The sequence below is a fragment of the Plecotus auritus genome (genome assembly GCF_963455305.1).
Source record: "Plecotus auritus genome assembly, chromosome: 1".
Classification (NCBI taxonomy): domain Eukaryota; kingdom Metazoa; phylum Chordata; class Mammalia; order Chiroptera; family Vespertilionidae; genus Plecotus; species Plecotus auritus.
This window is the reverse complement of record NC_137770.1, coordinates 222,425,133-222,449,661: the sequence shown is the minus strand read 5'-3', so window position 1 is coordinate 222,449,661 and position 24,529 is coordinate 222,425,133. Positions and strand designations below refer to the sequence as shown.

The 24,529-nt window shown below is 38.6% G+C and overlaps 2 protein-coding genes across 2 annotated transcripts in view; one reads left to right on the top strand and one right to left on the bottom strand.

Annotated features, from left to right (window-relative positions):
- Nucleotides 1-21,745, top strand: part of NSUN7 (NOP2/Sun RNA methyltransferase family member 7) — a 35,982-nt gene extending 14,237 nt beyond the window's left edge. Inside the window, exons 8-12 of the mRNA XM_080661351.1 lie at nt 8,271-8,414; nt 11,500-11,601; nt 12,770-12,887; nt 20,487-20,610; nt 21,052-21,745. Coding sequence (XP_080517477.1) covers nt 8,271-8,414; nt 11,500-11,601; nt 12,770-12,887; nt 20,487-20,610; nt 21,052-21,687 — 1,124 coding nt within the window. The 3' untranslated portion in view covers nt 21,688-21,745. The remainder of the gene's footprint in view (nt 1-8,270; nt 8,415-11,499; nt 11,602-12,769; nt 12,888-20,486; nt 20,611-21,051) is intronic.
- APBB2 (amyloid beta precursor protein binding family B member 2) overlaps nt 1-24,529 on the bottom strand; it is a 433,025-nt gene that overhangs the window by 60,618 nt on the left and 347,878 nt on the right. The gene's annotated exons all lie outside the window — the stretch shown is intronic.

Sequence of the window (24,529 nt, the reverse complement as noted above, 5' to 3'; positions counted from 1 at the left end):
ACTAGAGATATCAGATGTGGACTTCAAAATAACTACGATTAATATGCTGATGAGATTAAATGCCAAGTTGTAGAATTTTAGCAGAGAACTGGAAACAATAATTTTAAAAAGTGAAAAGCCCTAATTGGTTTGGCTCAGTGGATAGAGCATTGGCCTGCGGACTGAAGGGTCCCAGGTTCCATTCCGGTCAAGGGCATGTACCTTGGTTGCAGGCTGGATCCCCAGTAGGGGGTGTGCAGGAGGCAGCTGATCGATGTTTCTCTCTCATCGATGTTTCTCTCTATCCCTCTCCCTTACTCTCTGTAAAAAATCAATAAAATGTATTTTTAAAAAAAAGTGAAAAGAAGCCCAACTGGTGTGGCTCAGTGGTTGAGCATTGACCCATGCACCAAGAGGTCACAGGTTTGATTCCCGGTCATGGCATATGCCTGGGTTGCAGGCTTGATCCCCAGTAGGGGTGTATAGGAGGCAGCCCATCGATGTTGATGTTTCTCTTTCGTCAGTGTTTCTCTCTCTCCTTCTTTCTTCTTCTCTCTCTAAAATCAATAAAAACATATTTTTAAAAAATTAAAATAAAATTCTAGAACTGAAAAATACAGTATGTGAAATTAAGATATTGATAGATTTAGTAGATAAGACAGAGCTAAAGAAAGAATAAGTGAGCTGATAAGCCTGAAGAAAATACCCCAACTAAAGCATGGGAAGACAAAAGTGTGAATAATATGGAAGATATCACAAAATACACGAGACTCAGTGATCCAGTGATTGCACGTGTGTTGTGATTGGGGAACCAGGAAAAGAGAACAGGAATTGGGAAGAAATAATATTCGAAATTCAGGCTGGAGATTTTTCAAAATGGATGTAATAAATTAAGTCATAGATCTAAAAAGCCCTATGAATTCCAGTAAGAATAAATATACAGAAAATATACAAGGAAGATCATAGCATAATTGCAGAAAGACAAAGTCAAAGAACAGTGTTCAAAGCAGCCAGGGAGATGATACATACTATTCTTTTCTTTTTTTAATCTTTATTGTTGAGAGTATTACAGATGTCCCCCTTATTTTCCCTCCATTGTCCATCTCCACCCGGTTCCCACCCCATCCCAGGCCTTCACTACCCTACTGTCTGTGTCCATAGGTAAGATCTTTGGTTAATCTCTTCCCGCCCCTCCTTCCCCCCCCTTTCCCTCTGAGATTCCTCAGTCTGTTCCATGCTTCCATGCCTCTGATTCCGTTTTATTCACCTATTTGTTCATTAGAGTTCTTGTTAGTTTATTTTTGATTTTTAGATTTGTTGATAGATATGTATTTGTTGCCATTTTATTGTTCATACTAGAGGCCCGATGCATAAAGATTCGTGCAAGAATGGGCCTTCCTTCCCCTGGCTGCTGGCACCGCCTTCGCTCTGGCTGGAGCCGCCTTTCCGCCTCCCCACGCTGCCCAGAGGCCCGGAGCGGCTGGGGTGGTGCGAAACTCCTGCGTCGTTGCCATGGCAATGACACAAGCATCCTGCCCTGCCCCCAGCCACTCAGCACCTGCGTATGCAAATTAACCCACCATCTTTGTTGGGGTAATTTGCATACTCACTCCTGATTGGCTGGTGGGCGTTGCGAAGGTACAGTCAATTAGCATGTTACTCTTATTAGTGTAGATTTTATCCTTCTTCTTATTCTTCCTCTTCTCAAATAATACCCTCCAACATTTCATATAATATTGGTTTGGTGGTGATGAACTCCTTTAACTTTTTCTTGTTTGTGAAGCTCTTTTTCTGACCCTCAATTCTAAATGAGAGCTTTGCTGGGTAGAGTAATTTTGGTTGTAGGTCCTTACTATTCATCACTTTGAATATTTCTTGCCACTCCCTTCTGGCCTGCAAAGTTTCTGTTGAGAAATGATCTGACAGTCATATGGGTGCTCGCTTGTTGGTAACTAACTACTTTTCTCTTGCTGCTTTTAATATTCTGTCTTTAACCCTTGGCATTTTAATTATGATGTGTCTTGGTTTGGGCCTCTTTGGGTTCCTCTTGTTTAGAACTCTCTGTGCTTCTTGGACTTGTAGGTCTCTTTCTTTCACCAGGTAGGGGAAGTCATTATTTCTTCAAGTAGGTTTCAATATCTTGCTCTCTTTCTTCTTCTGGAACCCCCATAATGCAAATGTTGGTATGCTTGAAGTTGTCCCAGAGGCTCCTTACACTTTCTTCATATTTTTTTATTCTTTTTTTCTTTTTGCTCTTCGGATTGGGTGTTTTTTCTTCCTCATATTCCAAGTCGTTGATTTGATTCATGGAATCCTCTACTCTATTGTTGAATCCCTGTAAATTGTTCTTTATTTCAGTTAGTGTATGCTTAATTTCTGACTGGTCCTTTTTCATGTCTTTGGCATTCTCACTAAGATTCTTGAAAATCTTATGAAGACCCTTGAGTAACCTTATAACCATGGTTTTGAACTCTGTATCTAATATTTGCTTACTTCCATTTCTTTCATTTGTGACATGTTTCTTTGTCTCCAAATTTTGGCTGCTTCCCTGTGTTTGTTTCTATGTAATAGGAAGAGCTCCTATGTCTCCTGGAGTTGGTAGAGTGGCCTTATATAGTAGGTGTCCTGTAGGGCCCAGTGGCTCAGCCTTCCCAGTCACCTGAGCTGGGCCCTCTAGGTGCACCCCTTTGTGGGCTGTGTGCACAGTCTTGTAGTTGAGCCTTGATTGCTGTTGGTCTCTGTGGGAGGAGTTTACCTCCAGGTCAATTGGCTGTGATGACCAGCTGTGACTACAGTGGGAGAGCTGCTGTGCAGGATTTGAGGCCTAACTGTGGAGCAGTTCCTCCCAATATGTGTCTGGGTCCCCCAGAGCCACCCAGTGCTGGAGCTCAGAGATATTAAGTCCGAGTAAGTTCACATGCTGGCCATTTAAAAGGAACACCTGGGTCTCCGGCAGCCTCTGTGTCACTGAGGCCCAATCCCCACTGGTGTGTGTGTGTGTGTGTGTGTGTGTGTGTGTGTGTGTATGTTGATTTTAGAGAGGAACGGAGAGGGAGAGAGAGATAGAAACATCAATGATGACACAGAATCATTGATTGGCTGCCTCCTGCACGTCCCCTACTGGGGATTGAGCCCACAACCTGGGCATGTGCCCATGACCAGTATCAAACCTGGGACCCTTCAAGTCTGCAGGCCAACACTCTATCCACTGAGCCAAACTGGCTAGTGCCCCACTGGTTTTTACAGCCCGTAGTTATGGGGACTTCTCTTCCCACCTCTGGGAACCTGGGCTGGGGGGTCTGGGACCCCTTTCTGCTCTTGGGTGGCCTCCACAGAGACGATCTCTCTGTCGAGTAAAAAAGCAGCACGTGTGGGTGTCGGACCAGCTCGCTCAGTGCGGTCTCCCTTCCTACCAATCTCAGTGTATTTTCTTCTTTATTCCTCTAGTTGTCGGGCTTCTATTCAGCCAGCTTTCAGGCAGTTCTCAATGATGATTGTTCAGTATTGTAGTTATAATTTTGATATATACTATTCTTTAATGGAATAACAATAAAACTAAAAACTAACTTTTCAACAGAAAAAACTTAAGCCAAAAGACCTTTAAACAATATCTACATGCTGAAAGAAACTGTCAGGCTAGATTTTTATACTCAACAGAAATATCAATTAAAATAAAGTGAAATAAAGACATTTTCAGACAAATAAAATCTTGAGTTTGTAACCAGCAGACACAATAAAGGGTATACTAAAGACTATTGTTTAAATAGAAGGAACATCATCTCATATAGAAAGTTGTAGATACTGGAAGAAATGATGAACAATGGAAAAGGTAAGTACATACATAAATCTAAATAAAAGTAGTGTAATGTCTTGTGGGATTATAAATATGTGTGTTATATGTACTTAAAATAAAATACAACAACGTCACATAGAAGGAAACAGAATTAATATGTTCTGTCATACTTGTTCTGTCCATGAAATGATAAAAGTAGTAAATTATTAAGTCATTGATGTGTGTTATAATATTTGGAGCAATCAAATAAAGGATGTATATCTAATAGCTAAGGAAGAGAGGGAAATAGAATTGGAATATTATATTAACATGTATGATACATACTACTGAAACAACTGCAATATATAATATACTAGAGGCCTGGTGCATGAAATTCATGCATGGGTAGGGTTCCTAGGCCTGGCCGGCGATCAAGGCTTATCTGTGGGGTGACCGGTGGGGCAATTGGGGAGCCTACACTGGCACCCACCTTGGCTGGCCTGGGGCCTGTGGGTTGGGGGCAGCTCCTGCATTGAGCGTCTGTCCCCTGGTGGTCTGCGCGTCATAGCGACTGGTCATTCCAACGGTCGTTTTGCCATTTGGTTGATTTGCATATTAGGCTTTTATTATATAGGATACACACATGCACACACACACACACACACACACACACACACACACGAGGCCCGGTGCATGGATTCGTGTACCGGTAGGGTCCCTCGGCCTGGTCTGCAGCTCTCCGACATCCCCCAAGGGGTCCCAGATTGCCAGAGGGTGCAGGCCAGGCCAAGGGACCCCACTGGTGCACAATCGGGCCATGGGAGGTCTCCAGGGCATGTTGGGCCTATCTCACCCAGTCCCGATCGGGGCCCAGGAGGGACTGCAGGAGGGCTCCAGGGCATGTCCAGCCTGTTTCGCCCAGTCCCGATGGGCTGGACCCCAGCAGTAAGCTAACCTACTGGTCAGAGCGTCTGCCCCCTGGTGGTCAGTGCGCATCATAGCGAACGGTTGCTTAGGCTTTTATATATATAGATTTTGCTAAAACCACTCAATGAGGAAGGAATAACAAATACTGCTGGGACAACTGGATAGCCACTTGCAAAAGAATGAAGTTGGCCCTAGCTGGTTTTGCTCAGTGGATAGAGCATTGGCCTGTGGACCACAGGGTCCAGGTTCAATTCCAGTCAAGGGCCCATGCCTCAGTTGCAGGTTCCTTTCCAGCCTGGGCCCTGATCAGGGGTTATGCAAGAGGCAACCAATCGATGTGTTGCTCTCACATTGATATTTCTCTCTGTCTTTTCCTGTCTCTTACACTCTAAAAATTAATGGAAGAAAAGCCTTGGCTGAGGATTAAAAGAGAGAGAGAGAGAAAAAGAATGAAGTTGGTCTCCTACTTTCAAGTTATATAGAAAAATTAACACAAATTGGATTAAAGACAGAGATGTAAGAGGTAAAACTATAGGGCTCCTAGAAGAAATCACAGGGTATATCTTCATGACCTTGGATTTAGCAGTGTTATTTAGATATAATAGCAAAAGCATAGCAACAAAGGAAAAAAATAGCTAAATTGGACTTCATCCAAATTAAAAACTTTTGTTCTTCACAGGTCACTATTAAGATAGTGAAAAAGACAACCCACAGAATGGGAGTAAATACTTGAAAATCATATTTCTGATAATAGACTTATATCTAAAATATATTAAATTCATTAAGACAAATATCACAAATACTGGCTAAAGGACCTGAATTTATTTTGACTCAAGAAAAAGATCATAAAACAATTCTGATCTGGCCCTGGCTAGCTCAGAGTACCATCCCAATTTGCCAAGGTTGTGGGTTTGATCCCTGGTCAGGGCACATATAAAAAAAATTCTGAGCCCATTCTGATAAAAATCACTACAGATCCTAGAGACAGTTAAAACATAATAAAAAGATATTATGAACAACTTAATGCCAACAAACACAGTTAGAGATTAACAACATTAATAATAAAATGGAACAGTTTTGACAATATACTGCAATAAAAATTATGTGAATATGGTCTCCCTCTCTTTCTCTCAGAATATCTTATTGTTCTGTGCTCACCCTTCTTGTGATGAGATGTGAGATGATAAACACCTACATAATGAGATGAAGTGTTAGGCTACTATGATCCTCTGATGATATATCAGAAGGAGGATCATCTGCTTCCTGTGATCCTGAATCATTGAGCCATGATGATGTCAATGGTTGATGATGTCATTGGTTGATGTCAGGAGCAGCTGAAGTTGATGATTGGGGAAATTTAATATTTCAGACCATGGTTGACCACAGGTAACTGAAACCATGAAAACAAACTGTAGCTAAGGGGACACCACCCTATGACTATAACCCCTGTGCTGATACTACAGAGGGAACATAGTGGATGAATATGACACCATTTGTGAAGTAGTTTTGCTTCCCACTGCCTCCCCACTGAAAAAAAACAAAAGAGTCTGAATCTAATTGAGCTTCTAAAAATCTAATTGATGGGAAGAACAAAAAACAGGGACATATGAAATTACACTCTAGGGCAGCAATTAGCAAAATCCAGACTGTGGGAAAATCTAGTAGTACAAATAACCAAGTTTCATCCTAGCTAATAAAAGAGAAACATGCAAATTGACTGCACCTCTGCTATGGCCCACAAGGCACGCCCACCAGTGAATCAGGAACAATATGCAAATTAACCCAACCAAGATGGCGGTTAATTTGCATATCCAGGTGCAGAGCGAAGGCTGAAGACAGCGTAGAAGGAAGCCAAGTGCTGCAGAAGGGAGCGAAGCTGCAGAGAAGCAAGCGGGGCATCAGAGACTGGAGGGAAGCAGGCGGGGTGGCGGAGAAGGGAGGGAAGCAGGCTCTGGGGAGACTGCTGCAGGAAGCCCTATTGCAGGAATCTTCCTGCAACAGGCCTCTAGTTAAGAAATAAATGGTAAGAATAATGGAAAGGGAACCTTGTTTAGATAAAAAATATTTAATGTAAGATGTACCAATTTAAACTATTAAACATTTTTGACGTGTGTCTGATGGGAAATTTGAGCCATCATTTGATGCCATTATTGATGGTAATTAGGAATTTTTTTTAAATTTTGAAATTCTATTTTAAAAGGAGTTCTTATCTTTTAGAGATATACGGTGAAATATTTATAGATTCAAAGTAATGTGGGGTGGTAGAAGTGGGTGCAGATGTAGATGAAACAAGATTGAACATGAATGGTTCACTGTTGCAGGTCTGTGACAGTTCTTGAGAATTTATTATATATTATGGCTATTTTTGCATATGTTTGAACTTTTCTAATAAGTTAAAATGGGGGTGGAGGTGGGGGAGCAAAAGGTCCACTTGAATAAAACAATAATTTCAAAGGAGACAGAATAGGAAGAGGGAAAACTTGATCAGGCGAGAGGAAGGAGTGGGTAGGGCAATTTCAGGAGTGACTCCTCAGCAGTGAGGGGAACATGAGCCATCGCAGAAGTAGAGAAGTAGCGTTAAGATAGGGGCACAGAGCCCTGGCCAGGTTTCTCAGTGGCCCGGGGACTGAAGGCTCCCGGGTTCGATTCTTTTTAAGGGCATGTACCTCAGTTGGAGATTGTTGAAGATGAACAACAAAAATGATGGGGCACAGAGTTATAATCCGAGGGAGGGCAGACTCTCAAACTAAATTTCAAGGCCCCTGAGGGACCTTACACTGTGCCTCATAAATACTACTGATGCCTGTTTTTTTCTGGGAAGATAGAATATAAAAGGGATTTTAAAAATGGACAGGGAAATAACCATTACTGAGCACTGGGTGTACACGAGGCACCATGTGAGCTTAACTACTTCATCTCAGTCTTCACCACCATTAGATGAGGGAGGCTTTGTTATCCCACTTTATAATGTATTTTATTGATTTTTTACAGAGAGGAAGGGAGAGGGATAGAGTTAGAAACATCAATGTGAGAGAAACATTCGATCAACTGCCTTTTGCACAGCCCCTACTGGGGATGTGCCCACAACCAAGGTACATGCCCTTGACTGGAATAGAACCTGGGACCCTTCAGTCCGCAGGCCGACGCTCTATCCACTGAGCCAAACCAGTTAGGGCTATTTTCCCACTTTAATGAATAAGGAAATGGAGGCTTCGAGAGATTGTCACGCAGCTAGTAAATAGTGAAATCAGGAATCAAATTTGGGTATTTCTGCCTCCAAAGACATTTCCCTCCACTGCAGCATACTGCTTTAAATGGAATCTGAAGTTCAGAATGGAAAACTTAATTATGTCTTATGCAGGAAATATTTAAACTTCAAAATCACTCTCTCAAGAGAAAACCCTACAGAATTCATGTATTAACTTTTGGGAACTTATCAGAGATGAACATCCTCTTTTCAGACTACATTAGAATGACTTTTTGTGGCAATGAGGATTTAAAAATGAACAATGATAAATAGGCTTACTTACATACTGCATTAGGGCTTTTAATTAGTATTTTACATTATTTTTTTCTGTATTTTTTCTCCCAGATATTGAAATACTTCATGAGACATTTCTGAACATTGAATGGAAGGATAATAGATTACAGAAAGTTAAAGTGATTCTGCTACTACCTCGTTGTTCAGGACTGGGTATTAGTAATCCAGTAGAATTTATTTTAAATGAGCATGAAGGTACTTGTTTTAATTTTTAAATTCTAAATTATTGAAATGTATTGATAATTTAAAATTATTTAAAATAATTAAAATGATATCAGATATATCTGATTAATGAATAGCTTCCATGTAAGAAATACTGTGTATAATGTACTTGATATTCACTGCCTCATTTAATCCTCAAGCTAATCCTGTGAGATATGGGCAAGGGTGATATTAAAAATATTTAGTAATTGGAATGATGTAGGCAATCAGAACAGAAGCTGGCCAGTACTGTTCTGGCATATTCTGGAGCTCAAGTTATAGGCATTATAATTTATCAGCATTTATTTTTATTTTTTAAAATATTTTTTAAATTGATTTCAGAGAGGTAGGGGGAGGGATAGAGAGATAGAAACATCAATGATGAGAATTATTGATCAGCTGCCTCCTGCACGCCCCCTACTGGAGATCAAGCCTGCAACCCGTGCATGTGCCTTGGACCGGGATCGAACCTGGGACCCTTCAGTCTGCAGGCCAACACAATATCCACTGAGCCAAACCAGCTAGGGCAACAATTTATCAGCATTTTATAGATGATGAAACTGAGACTCAGAAAGATTAATTCATTTTTATAAGGTCACATAGCTAGTTAGTAGCAGAACTAGGACTCAAATTTCAAACTCAAGACTTCCTTAACATGTATGGTTTCTGATATGAATACTCAGATTAAATGTTAATTCTAGGAATATTTTATTTCCTTTAATAAATTTCAAAATATTATTTAACATGAACCTTTATTGAGCACTTACATGTAAGGCACTACTGAGCTAAGCACTTTATTTGGATAATGTCACCATATCCTCACAAGAATGCAAAGAAGTAGTTACTCTTATAATCTTCATCTTACAAATAGAGAATCTGAGGCTTACAGTAGAGTTTGAAGTCCCCCAGTCATTCGACTAGTAAGTGTCAGAGCCCAGATTCAAGCACAACCGCTCTCACTCCAAGGTCAGCACTTTGAATCCTTCTCTTAATCACAGTATATTGGCCCCACATTAACTGAAATCGACTCTTACTCTAATCCCTTTATATTGAAAGGTGTAGATAAAGGTAACTAGCACATTAGACAAAGAAGACATTCCACTAAGATTCAGAAGATGGTGAATAACTTTTCTCTTTCTAGCAAGGACATAATTAAAAATTGAGAAAAAGAAATGAAGGGAAAGGAACTAATACTTATTGAGCAAAACTGTGTCCCAGTTGATATTCTAGGTAGTACACAGGCACTATCACTATAGTCACAATAACTTTTGGGGGATAGTGTTGATTATTTCTATTTTACAGAGAGGAATAATCCAAGACTCAGAGAAATTTAGCAAGTTGCCTAAGGTCATATAGCTAGTAAATAGTGAAACTGGGTTTTAAACTTAACCAGCACATTTTCTTTCCAGTAACTACATTTTATTTATTTGTTTGTTTGTTTTACTACATTATTTTAATTGGACTTACCCTGTACCATGTGGAATATTGGTGTGCTGTAGATAATGTTTTTCCAGTGAGAGTTAAACAGAAGAATAACTATCTGAGATGGGAGAGCAGGCTGAGAAAAGCCTGCACTAACTCTGGGAAATGATCAATGAAGAATTAGTAGACACTGAAAGGAGAGGGGGAGAAATAGCACCTATAATAAGCCTCGCAGGCAAGAGAATCATAGCTGAGAATGTGGGTCTCTGGCCTTATCCTGGGCCATGTTGGAGTGGGAATGCAGAACTAAATAAGCCGTGGATGAAAATAAACTGGAGGCTGGGAGACCAGCCCAATGGAAACTACAAATGATGAGAAAGGGAGACAGGAAAAAGTTTTCTAGGTATTGGTAACGTTTTGAGGTAACAGGATAAAGCCAACAAGTGGTCTTTGGCAAACTTGGAAAAACCGAGGGCTTTTGAAGAAAACTGCACTCTGAGGAAATAATAGCCAAAGCAAATAAGGAGCTGCTGACCTGATGACTATGGCAGAAACAGTAGCCATGAATTTAGGGGATGAATCCAAAAGATGTTTTATCAGACTTAGATGCTAGGTGGAAGAGAGCAATCATGAACTCATTTTGGAAAACATTGAAAACTGTTAGAACCGTTGAAGAATATATGAAGTTTAAAATTACTTGGAATTATTTTAAAATAGGATGAAAAAGGTAATCTATATGGTTTTAGAGTGTAATAATGTATGCCGTAAATAGTCCTTTAAAAAGTGATGGATAATTTTAGAACAGAGATAGAAAGATGTGTAGTGTAAAACTAAGTTGAAAAGAAATGGAGTTTAATTAACCTTCAGTGATATTACTGGAGTGGGGAACAGCCAAATATGGGGTAAAAATAATTGGCTGTTACAATCCAGGGAGTTACTAAGAGGTGAATAATACAGAGGTTAGAAATTTGGGCTCTGTGGTCAGGTTTTGGAGCTAGAATCCTGGTTCAACAGAGTAGCTATGTGACCTTAGACAAATTGTTTAATGTATGTTTACAGTTTCCTCAATGTTAAAAGTTGTTGAATAAAATAATCTATATAAAGTAGCATTCAATGTGTCTTAGCAAATAATATCAAGAAATATGTTAACATTAGTTTCAGAAATTAAAATGTCACTGTAATAGTTTCTTGATCTATTAAGAAGGCATATATTTGCTTCCCTGAATTTTTTTCATCCAAAATTTCTTTTGGTAAGGTAATTTTTTAAATTGTATTCTTTTGTGTTTTTCGTACTGAGATTAGACTATAGGTCATCATTTCTACTTGTGAAAATAAATGTTATCTTCTCTTTTCCTCTGTTAGTCTCTAGGCTGACAGCATTCTTTTTTCTGTACCTAAAGACTTATTTGGCTAGTTGAATGGCAATCTCATAAGTTTGGAGAAAAAAGAAAAACTATTAAAACTAAAAAAAATTAACTTTGTCAACTTAGTTTTCAATATTTAAGTCAGTGTTTTTATAATACTATATTTAGTTTTAATATTTTCCATGAAAACTTTCATTAATAGGGAAAATGATCAAAACATTAAATAATGTGATAATAGCAATATATGGGAAACATGTAATAGTGATATAATTTAAAAATTTGTTTGCTTTTAGATACAGATTTACTTAAAGATTTCTCTCAAGGAGGCACATCAGAAGATAAACTTCGTTTTCTTGCTCAACAGCAATATGCACAGCTAACACACGCAATGAATTGTAAGTTTATCAGTTCATTCTTAACATGTTTGTCATTTGAGAAGCATTAATACTCCATTTCTCTAGTATAATCAAGCAGTGAGGTGTGAACCATAGTGAATTTCCCAGAACACTCAGTCTTAACACCTTAAAGTAACAAAACGTTCATTTTTATCAACTTAAGTCTTTAAAAAATATATGCTTTGCTATCATTTTTAACAGAGGTTAGCAAGGATAATTCACATTTCTTAATGCTGAAGTGAAATAATTATGTACATCCATTATGATAGTTTCATCTTCTCTATTCCTTCTCTTTGGCTTCTTACTTGATACAATTTTTCTGTTGTCACTGCCTGCTCCTAACAACTCTTCTACAATCCAAATTTTAATTAAACTCTTATTTCTCTTACTGCCAAGTAGAGAATAGAGAGAGGCAATTACAGATCAAGCCTAGATCTCTTGATATGAAGCCTGAGTAATAAGTTCTTTAATCACTTTAATTCAGATTTAAGTACCATTTAGATTCTGAGTACACATGGACATGGAAATCTAAAAGTGCCTGAGAAATTGTATACATTTTTATGAATTCAGTGCATGTTTATCAAATGCCTACTCAAAGGTAAGTGTAGGTGTTAGAGACAGAGTTCCTCCACCCGGTTGCTAACAAAGCCAAACACTAGACACTGAGAATTACAGTGGAGAAATACTGGCTATTTTATTGACAAATGGTGCCACCCAGGAGAACCGGAAGCTAATGCTCAAAATCCTGAATTCCTTGATGATGGGTAGGTGACAGACAAAGGGCAAAACCTCAAGACACTGTCGGTTCCAGGTCATGTTTGGAGCTGATGGGTAGGAGGTGAGGTAAGGGTAGAGAATAATTTCCTCAGGTCTTTAGTGGCTGGAAGTAATCGCTCATGGTCATCGCAGTATTTATTTGTTTGTGTTTGTAACTAACTAGGTTGGTCACATTGATTGAATTTTCAATTCCATACAAAACAGTTAGATTTACTTTATTTTTTGGCCACAGACTACATAATTTATATGTGCTATACAGGGGAACCATCTATGGAAATCATGCCCATTGAAGCCATGCAGTATTAGTACAAACAGAGGTTTGGAAACATAGCACATTTACTTAGAATTGTTAATGGGGTCATTGTGTTAATTACATCTTCTTTAAATGTAGTTACTAAAGCTCAAGCAGTTGTTTACTGCACATGTTCAGTTTATCCAGAAGAAAACGAAGCTGTTGTTAAGAAAGCACTGGAATTTCAAGACCATGGGACCAAAATACAACCTTATAGGTAAGAAAGGACAGGATTCTTCTGAATAACTCAACCAAATATTTTTAAAAGTGAAAAATTATGATTTTCTAAGTTTTCTGAAGATATTCCATTTTCTTTTTGTTAGACTTTAATATGCCCAAGTTGCCCATCTTCTTACAACATTAATATCAGTTCTGTAGAGCCTTTACAATGGCTTGGTATGAGCATTCTCTTGTACACTAGATTTCTATTGTTATTATTAAAGCTAAAGCCATTTTGGCCTTGACTTACTGTTTTCTGGAAAAATTGAGTCTAAACTTTATATCCTGAATATTAGATACATCCATGCCCCAGTTAGAAAAAAAATAAATATATAAAATATCCTGAGAAACTAGAGAGAAAATTGGATGTTTATTATCTGAAAACATTCATTTCTTAGACCCTTATATATAGCCTTTGGCTCCAGCAAGACTGAGGTAAAAACAGCCTAAATAACTAGAATAGTAACTTCTGTGTAAAATGTTGCAATGAACTGGGGATAGAGAAGAAAAACAGTAATACTACAACTGAACTATGAACATCAAGATAAGGAACATAAAAAAAAGATAAGAAGATATAAGACTATACAACACCAAACACCAATTAGTTCTTCAAGTCCGTGACAATATTTAAAAATGTTTCCTTCTATTTTCTAAATATGTTTTTATTGATTTTTAGAGAGAGGGGAGAGAGAGAGAGAGAGAGAGAGAGAGAGAGAGAGAGAGAGGGAGGAAGAAAGAGAAAGAAAAACATCGATGTAAGAGGGAAATATTCATCAGCTGTCTTCTGCACACCCCCTATTGGGGATTGAGCCCAAAACCAGACATGTGACCTGACCCGGAATCTATCTGGGATGATGCTCAATCAACTGAGCCATTCCTACCAGAGCTCCTATTTTTACTTATTATTCATGTTTTTGAAATTTTCCTTTAATTCTTATAGAAGAGTCTTAATATACATATGGTTTGCTTCCTTCTTTTAATTTGGTATTTTTCCTTTGTCCATTCACAAGTGGACATGTTAATCACACCTGTATTTCCCTTCTTATTTTACTTCCTTATTTAGTAACTCCTGTTGGTAGCTAACAGCCAGTCTTATGTTGAGTGATTCCAACATAGCATAGGCTAAATCACCATCTAGTGGCAGAGAGGATTATTGCAGGTATATAACCAAATTCATCAATATGGATTATCATTTGTTAGGAATAAGGTTTCTAGAATGTAATATGGCAAACATGGAGGAACATCCATATTTTATTTCACTACATTTTATTTCAGGTAAACCATTATTAATCTACTAGAGGCCCGGTGCACAAAATTCATGCTCGGGGGGGAGGGGTGGTGTCCCTCAGCCCGGCCTGCACCCTCTCCAATCTGGGACGCCTCGGTGGATGTCTGATTGTCAGTTTAAACTGGCAGTCGGACATCCCTCTCACAATCTGGGACCGCTGGCTCCTAATCGCTCGCCTGCCTGCCTGCCTGATTGCCCCTAACCGCTTCTGCCTGCCAGCCTGATAACCCCCTAACTGCTCCCCTGCTGCTGTATCGCCCCCAACTGCCCTCCCCTGCTGGCCCAATCGCCCCCACTGCTCTCCCCTGCCAACCCTATCGCCCCCAACTGCCCTCCCCTGCCGGCCTGATGGCCCCCAACTGCCCTCCCCTGCTGGCCCGATCACCCACAACTGTCCTCCCCAGCCATGACCTGCCTCCTCTGCTAGAACCCGTAGCGGAGATGCCGGGACCAGCCACCTCCATGCCACACGGAGCCGCGGGACCCCCAGGTCTCACCGCGAGGAGCGGCCACCAGGCCCTGCCTCTGCTGTGTGTGCGGCCATCTTGTGGCAGCCATCTTGTGACGATGTTGTGCGCGAGGGCCACTTAGACTTTTATTAGTATAGATAATATGGTATAAAATACACAAGTAATATTTAGGGACATATTATAAAAAGAATAATCTGGGATTTGGGCTCAAATTAAAGAGTATACATTCAAGAGGTCTGTAATTACTTGTTGGGGATATTGTCAAAGAAATTATGAATTACTTAGAGAAATACACTATATGGTCTCTAAGAATAATTTCTTAATTCCCAAAGTAGTAGACTTTAGGGTTGAAAGCAGTATTATATGTCATCTAATCTAATCACCTATTGCTAATTTTTCCTTATAATATCCCAGAAAGTTTCACCTCATTTTAGACTTTAGCTATCATCATACTTACCTATATGTCAATGCAACTTTTTTTGCTGCCCCTATTATAAAAACTTCAAACAGTTTTATTTCATTATAGAAATACTAACTCAAAAAGATAAGTTTTTCCAAATCCCACTTAACCATATAACCCTTACCAGTTTGACAAGGTTGTGCACATTTTAAATTTTAATTGGTATTGTCAAACTGAAATATACACTCTTAAAAACCTATTTCCCCATAGCTCCACAGATGCTGGGTTTTATCAGACTTTAAATCTTCACCGGGCTGACATGAAGAGATGAGATCTCTTTGTTGATTAAATTTTCATTTATCTATTTAACTAGTTGCCCTGCGCATGCATCTGTGTGCCAGGAGCTCTCTGTGGGGGTGGGGCCTAGCCGCTCCGCGCCCGCTGCCCAGAGGCTCTCCGCGGCCCAGAGGCCCATCCGTGGCCGGGCGCAAAATGGTTGCCTCATCGCTGGGGCGATGATGCAAGTGTTCCACGCCCCAGCCTGGCCAGAGGCCCATCTGCAGCCAGGTGTGGAACACTTGCCTCGTTGCCAGGGGCGATGATGCAAGCATTCCCCCCTCCAGCCCCCCCACTGCTCCGTGCCTGCTGCCCAGAGGCCCTCCGTGGCTGGGGTGGAACGCTTGCCTCGTCGGAAGCAAGTATTCCGCCAGGCTGCTCACGCTGCCCACTCTCAGCGGCTGGCCCCCCCAGGACTGGGGGACTCCGGCGGTGCTGAGAGGACTGGGCGCCACCATCTTGTGACTATGGGTGCCACCATTTTTGTGATGGAGTGATGGTTAATTTGCATATTACCCTTTTATTAGATACAATGAGATTGGGCACATTTGCTATTTACTGACTGGGAAGTGTACTGTGGGGTAAATAAGAGTGAGGGTTCTAGAGCTGTAGACTTCAAACATTTTTACAGTGTTTGAAAAAGAAACTCATTCAAATGCTCCCTACATGTTTTTAAATAACTATATAACTTTTTCTGTTTTGAAGTCTAATATTGTCTATTTGATGTCTACTATTTTTTATCATAAGTGTCAATAGTTGTTAAATATATTGTTTCTGGAATGTTCTATTACACATATGATTAAATATATTTCTGTTAAATCTTTGTATCTGCAGATTTATCTTACTCAGTTTATGGAAAAATGATGAATTCGTTACCTATTTTACAAAACTAGTTGTCATTGTGAAAACCAGATTGACTTGGTCAGAAAAGTCTGAGTTTTTAAAAAATATATATTTTTGATTTCAGAGAGGAAGGGAGAAGGAGAGGGAAATAGAAACTGGGATTCGAGCCTGCAACTCGGGAATTGAACTGTGACCTCCTGTTTCATAGGTCTATGCTCAACCACTGAGCAACACCAGCCGGGCTACTTTTTAATTCAAATAAGCATGTTTATATGCCCCCATGAGTTTCTTCTAATTTTAATCTAAGATAGCTACGTGGGAATGAGGAGGGGGAGTAGAGGGGGGAGGAGAAGGGAGGGAGAAAAAACGAGGGAGGGAGAGCAGGAAGTTCAAGAACAGAGCTTTTTCAATGTTTGGCAAACTCAAAGATTTCTTACCTACACCCTGCTCTGACATTGGAGCAGAGAGCGGCATCTTGAGTTGTACCTCTGTTTAGCAGTCCATCGCAGGACAGTGTACTATAACAAGGCAAGCGAGTGCCTTTTTGTTAAGTAGGAGAAGGGTACCGTGGAAGCCGAGGAAGGAAAGGTGCTGTGACATGGACTATATTACCCACCTCAACGGATCTTGGTGGGGATTGAATATAGAACTCCATGGCACATAAGAAATGTTTAATAAATTAGCCTGTTCATATTCTTTACCACCTTTTCAACTGTATCATTTCTCTTCTTTTTATGTGCCTTGTCATTGTGTATTATGGATATTAACTGTTTTCATATGAACTACAGATATTTTAAAATAAAATTTTAATTAAAATTGCTTTATAGAAATCTCAAATTTCTATGTAAACAGGAGTATCAATCTTTTGGCTTGTGTTATATTGATCCTTAGCTTATACATTTTTTTTTTTACCAGTTTTCCTTTAATATTTTTATATTTAAATAATAGGTTTATCTGCTGTTTATTTTGGTAAAGGAGTAAAGTACAGAGAATGCTCCATTCCCCACCTCAGATCCTTTACCTCCTTCCCCTCACTGATTTAAAATGCCTCTGTTTTTTTATGTTACAATCCTGCATATACTTCTGTGTGAGTCTGTAATTCTATTCCACTCTGTTGATGTTTGGCTATTTCTATACTAATATAACAATGCTTTAATTATTATAATTTTAAATGGTTTCCTTCTCAAATTGTATTAATTTTTTTAAATTTCAAAACCCCTACCCACATTTGTGTATCATGTAAAACAACCCAAAGATGCATAATGAAAAGGTTAATAATTACCTTCCTATATCTCTTCACCTCCAAATCCCAAATGTCCAGCAGCTGGAACAGGGTTCTGGAGTTCCCTTGATGACCTGGTGTAACCCTCTGTTCCTTTCTAATATGTGAAGGTCTGGAGGGGGCACTGGGAGAGCTGGGGCAGCTAGAGGGCACCAGAAGAAATATTATTACCACTGGTATAGCCACACCAGTGTGTACTAGTTGAATATCAGCCACATGAGTGTGTGTGTACAGGCATACCTCGGAGATACTGCGAACTCAGTTCTAGAGCACCACAATAAAGTGAGTTGACATCTTTTTGCTGTGGAGGGTTTTGCCTTCAATTTGTAAATGATGCAACATTTGTGAAGGGAAATAAAGCGAAGTGCAATAAAATGAGGTATGCCTGTATATAGATAATATATACACTAAATATATGGAACTGTTCCTATTTTAATAAGTTTTAAAAATTGAAATGTTATCTACAAACAATAATTCATCATTTTAAAGTGCATAATTCATTACTTTTTAGTATACTGAGGAAGTGTTTTTAGTATATTGTGCAACCATCAGCACGAGTTCCGGAACATTTTCATCACCTCATACAGAAACTTTGAACCCACTAAGGAGTCACTTCTCATTCCCCGGGTCCCCTAGCTCCTGGAAGCCACTTATATACTTTCGTCTCTATGGACTTGCCTATTCTAGACATTTCAGTTAAATGAATTTATACAATATCCTGATATCATCAACTCAAACAAATCCCAAATGTCATCATCTCAGTCCGGTGTAAGTGAGACTCTGGGTATGAACTTATTTTACTATTCAAAGAAATGGGCCATCAACTGGGGTTTGGAAATCATTTTGCTTTGGAGGGGCATTTCTGGACGGTAGCTTGGTCAATCTTAATTATGGGTTATTAGTACCATTAAAAGAGAGCATACTAGTATATGTAGTTAAAATACATCATAGCCTATCAAATAAGTATTTATTGAATACCTATTATATGCCAGATACTCTTCTAGTTGCTAGGAATATATCAGTGAATTAAAAATGACAAAAATCCCAGCCTATGAATATTTATATTATGGAGCTATGTTCCCAATTGGGAAGAAATGATTATTTTCAGAGAGTTTTCTTTAAGCAAAAACATTTTTAAAAATTATTTCTGTGTGTTGAGAACACATATGAATAGGCCTTAGAAATTCAGTTTATTGGTTACAATGTTGGCGAGAGGAGAAACTAGCTCTCTTGCCTTTACAACCTACATAGCTATTATTATACTAGTATTTTAACAGTTCCGTTCAGCATAAGCATTTATTAAAGCACCACCATTTGCCAGATGCTTTGGCGTGTCATTTGAGGTCATGTGTGTTTGCCTACATTCTAAGGGACCTCTCCATCCCTTTACTCACTTTATGCTCCAACATATGGAAACACTTGCCATACCCCAAACAGACATTTTCATATTCTCCTTTCTGTCTAGAATCACCTTCCTTACCTTATTGGAAACCTAATATTCTTTTTTTTTTTTTAAATATATTTTATTGATATTTCACAGAGAGGAAGGGAGAGGGATAGAGAGCCAGAAACATCGATGAGAGAGAGACATCGATCAGCTGCCTCCTGCACACCTCCCACTGGGGATGTGCCCGCAACCAAGGTACATGCCCTTGACCGGAATCGAACCCAGGACCCTTGAGTCCGCAGGCCGACGCTCTATCCACTGAGCCAAACCGGTTTCGGCGGAAACCTAATATTCTTAAAGACATAGCACCAAGGCTACTACTTCTGTGAAATCTTCACATTTGATGTCTCCCATGGCCAGAGTTGATTGTATTTTATTCTGTATTACCATGTAATTTTGTCTCTAGTTTGCTCAGCATTCTTATTTGTGGTTCTTTATATTGTGAACTGATTAGAGTCTACAATTAAATTGTAACCCATTTATGAGAATCAATATTTATGTGCTTTGCACAGTAGGCAAATCATTAATACATTTAAAATGTTTGTTTTTTTTCCCAGCGGTACAGATCATCATTCAATTTATGGAATGGTCACTTCTGAGCCAACTCTTAATTTCCATACTACAAAATCCTTTATTTTCACTTCTAATGTTCCCTTCTAGCAAATGACTACAAAATCCAGACCAGAAGCTCTCCTGTCTGCCACACAGAGGCCAGGAAGCACTTCCTCTGTCGGCTGTAGCCACAGCCCTTTAAAATGGTTTTAAATTTCAGAATATAATAGACAAAATTATTAAGATTTTCTGATATTTTAATTTATATGAAAAGTGTTTATTGCCTTGGTTAAATAAATTTTAATTTGTAAAAGTATGGAAATATAGGAATTATTTATTATTTATGAATGAACCACTTACTATTAAATAAGAAATTATTAAATACAAAAACCAAAATTTTAAACATATTAGTGATTAGAATTTTTTATTTCTGATATGAAGTTTTTATTATGTACTTTCTTGAACACTACATAATTCATCCATTAATACTAAAAAAAATTATTGGGAAGAATAATGTAGTTAAAATGCTAGACCAAATTTTTATGTTGTAATTGTGCAAAAGGCAACTAAAAGAAGGAAGTCATACCTTGTGTAGTTTGACAACATGTGGAAATAAAGGATTTTTTGGATTGTACCTTTGTGATTACTATACATATTAACCTGTTTTGATTATGGGAGCTTTTTTTGGTGTTAACATATTGACTTGGGGAAGAGTTTTTAATTTGCTAAAAGGTTGGTATTCTTGGCATAGTTTTTTTAAAGGTGGAGAACTTGGGAAGTAGACTAAATTATGAGTAAACATGAAATATTACAGTTTTAAAATTATAATAGTATTGTACAGTTTCAGTATTTTATCCTAACTTGGAATTTATGTTTAAATGGTAAAACATAATAGAAGAAAACTTGTTGCAATTTACTCTCTCCCTCCATTGGCAAATTAGCCTTTCTAACTAGGATTGTTTGCTCCTATCTCCTGCAGGCTCAGTCCTCCTGTCCTTCCACTGTGTTCCTTAAAGGAAGTACATTCATCTGCTGATAAATTCTTCAGAATGGAGCCATCGGAAATTACCAATGGTTGTTTTCTTTCTGTTCTAACAAGGGAGGTAAGGAAACAACAAATCCTCAGGAAATCTCTGAGCATTTTGTAACAGTGTGCTTATTTTATAAATAGCTAAAGGGCAGGAATAAGAATTATTACTGTGTGGCAAAAAAAAAAAAAAGCGCCTGTTTTTATCTTTATATTTCTCCTGAGTATTCCTCTCTTGCCTGCTCTCCATCTCCACTTCTCCATCCACTTTGTCAATACCTAGTTCATCTTATTTCACATATAAGAATTAAGCTCTGTCATTCTTTTTTTTCCCCCTGTCATAAATGAGGAAATTTAATTACAGAAGTCATTTGCTGAGGCTCATGGGATATATTAGAGACTAAGGCCTAAAAACCATTTTAGTATACTGTACTCTCTTCCTCTGAAACACTGATAAATATTTGTAATATACACACTAAATCAACTCCCACATTTAGTACCTGCTTCTTTATTGTAGCGGGACCCATCTGAGACAGTGTCTGTGAAAGATGTTTTGGCTCGCGCTGCAGCAAAGGGTCTACTGGAGGGAATTGAGTTGGGTAAATCTTCAAAACGGGAGAAGAAGAAAAAATCAAAAACAACATTGCCCAAAGCTTCCTCTACTGACAGTAAAGGCATTCAGATGAAAATTGCTGAGTTCCTGAACAGAGAAACTAATGCAAATGCTAATCGGTCACAGACAGCAACAACAAAAATCTCTCTTCTGCAGAAAAGTACAATTCAAGTGGGTTCTTCCTCACAGGTCAGAAAACCCAACAAGCCTGCCACCACTCCCTTGGTGCCTGCATTTATGAAGAACACATCTCTCTCCAGACCATATGAACGTCCCACAAACTTTGTAAGACCTCGCCCAGAAGACAAGATGGTTGTACTGAAACCCGTAGAGATTGTTTTGCCTCCAGTAATGTTCCCATTATCACCTCCCCCAGGGATCAGACCTCATATACCAACTCAACATTTTTACTATCGTTGGTTTGCACCCAAAACTCTTGTGCCCGGCTACCATTCCACACCATCGATACCCAGAAAAGGGGAAAAGCCTAAAGGAAACTTACCTTCTTCCTTACTCAGACATCGTCGACCATGGCTTTGACTGTCTTGTATGTGTGTTGTTGTTTTTCTACAGGGGTCAAGAGCAGGGTTTTTTTTTCAGCCTGATACTTCTCTGAAGGTTAGACATCCCTACTCAAGATACTCATCCTTTCAGTCACTTAGTATCTTCTACATGTGATATTACCTTCAAGAGAATTAAGACAAGTGAGACAACACAATCATGTAGGTGGTTAAGCAAAGCAAAACTCAGATTTCGCCATCTCAGTGCTGATCTGTTCTAGAATGTCCACGTGTAGACCCAGCAGCTGTTAGAACTTGTCTCACTCTTACTAACTTTCAGTGGGGACCTAGGACACCACCTTGAAAAGAAAGCTGCAACAGCTTTTCCTGAAGGGAAACACTGCCTTATTCACAGGTTTTTTTCCTAACTTAATTTTTGAGGCAATTTATTAGAAAGCACAGGTGTGGAAAAGACGCTGGCCCGCTCACCGACTTTAGATTGCTCTTCAGTGTCTAGTCAGTCATAGTTTAACATTTTCAGTCACGATCAAGGTTCACTTTTTCTTAAATATCAAAACATTCATGAAGCCGGGGCTGATATGAGTTTTGATGGAGGTTGAGTCTAAGTAGGAAGAACAGGAAGTTCCAAAGTTCCAGGTGTGGGTAGTTCAGATGTCCAGTTAGAGTGAACACTATTTCTCATTGGAAGAGCTTCCAGGATCTTGAGCAGATCGGACATAATCAGCCCTCCCTTCTATGTATGCCAAATAAGATTGTAAAAAGTGATTATAAGCTAATTCCCATCTAAATAGTAATAATTCTGAGGAAGAGGCAAACTGTTGAATACAAGTGACACCTATTGTTGAAGAAATCCATAACAATTTGATTCTATTCAAAGATCAAATACTGAAATCTACAAGTTATGTCAAATGGCACACAGTAATCAAATTTTGGTAAATTATTTCTGATGCACAATGAAAATATATTATAGCAGTATGTTAATTATATTAAAAATCAATTAATCTTGACTATATGATCAATTGTCTACCAAGAATTGGTATGATTATCATTTCTGGGTCTATTGTTTTTTTTTCCCCTATCATGGCAAAAGAAATTGCTTGACATTAAGTGTAATAAATTACACCTACAAATCCTATTGTTCAAAAAATGTTCATAGACACATTCATAAAGTTTGAATTTAAAGTTCTACTTTCAGAATCCAGTTGTGTTGAACAGTGTTATGAAAATTTCTGAATGTTCAATTCAGGTGGCATGATTTTAGTAGAATATTACCTCTTGCAGATGAATGTTTAGATCCGTTTCAGCTCTAATGTTCTATTCTTTTCTCACTTGAAGTGAGGATAAAAAATGGTGAATATCATTTTAGTAGTAAATTATTTTTATTTTGGCTGAAGATTTACATTTATCAGTGAAATGTGTCAATGAAGAAAGGAAACAAAACTTTATATTTGAACCAGACTATATTTTCAATATCAAAAGAATTCCCATGTTAATTATGACTCTTAAAATGTACAAATATTTTAAATGCTCAACTTATTTCACTAATTTCATAGTTAAAAACTATGTATTTCTTTGCTCTAAAAGTTACAGTGTTTCATCCTCTTATTCCATCTGGCTTAGAGTGTTCTGTGCCTCTGGGAAGCCAGGGCAGTGGAATTGAACTTTGGTAAAGAGCTGGTATTTTATCCCAGGAATCTTCTCTTTCCTCCCCTCTTCCCTCTGCCCCCGGCTGAAAAGTACTCCATTGTCCAAAAGTAGCAGGTCTGAGGTGTTTGTGGTAAGTTATATGAAGAAAACTCTCATTGTTAGGAAATAGTTCAGGATATTTTTCTGATCTCTGTAGCAGCATGATTCACGTCATGTCACTTTAGCCACTTACATTTAGAATCGCATAACATGCACCTGCCTCTGAATCATTCTTCTCTTTAGAAGTACATGGAGATCCTGATTAAACCATTCACTAAGCCTGCAGGTTTCTTTGAGAGTCTTCTAAGGGCATGATCAATTATTTAGATACTGTGGTAGAGTCAAAAAGGAAAAATACTTGGGATAAAAACAATATTTGAGAATTCTAGTGAAGGAGAATTAAACACTGACATTTTTCTTTCTTGAGGTTCCTAGAGAAAGGTGTTGCAAAAATCTAAAATAATACTGTATTTAGATATTCCAATAGCAAATTCAGATTTTTATCTAAACTTACCATTACATAATACCTGAAACCAAAATGAAATTTTGTTTCTTGAGAGTAACTGCCTTTGATAGAATAAGAGATAAACTATCGGGGGAAAAGCAAGATCAGCATAGGATGGGAACATACTTTATATTTTATTAATTTTTTACAGAGAGGAAGAGAGAGGAGAGGGATAGAGAGCTAGAAACATCGATGAGAGAGAAACATTGATCAGCTGCCTCCTGCACACCCCCCACTGGGGATGTGCGCTCAACCAAGGTACGTGCCCTTGACCGGAATCGAACCCGGGACCCCTCAGTCCGCAGGCCGACGCTCTATCCACTGAGCCAAACCGGCTTTGGCTGGGAACATACTTTAAATTCTGTTTCCTTCTTCCACATGTCTAACACTTAAACTAAGCCAGATTTAACGTATTTGTTTTTCTAGTTACCTTTGACTTGGGATTTAGTGCCTGTACAACTCTATTCTTCACTCTTTGATGTCAGGTTCTTTCTAGTTCTTACCAGATGGAAATATGCAATAATTAAACAAAGCTGAATCTGACATTGCTGAAATGATTTTTTAAATATGTATTCTTACTGATTTTGATTCCAAAAAGGAAGAGGGAGAGAGATAGAAACATCAATGATGAGAACCATTGATCGGCTGCCCCCTGCATGCCCCACACTGG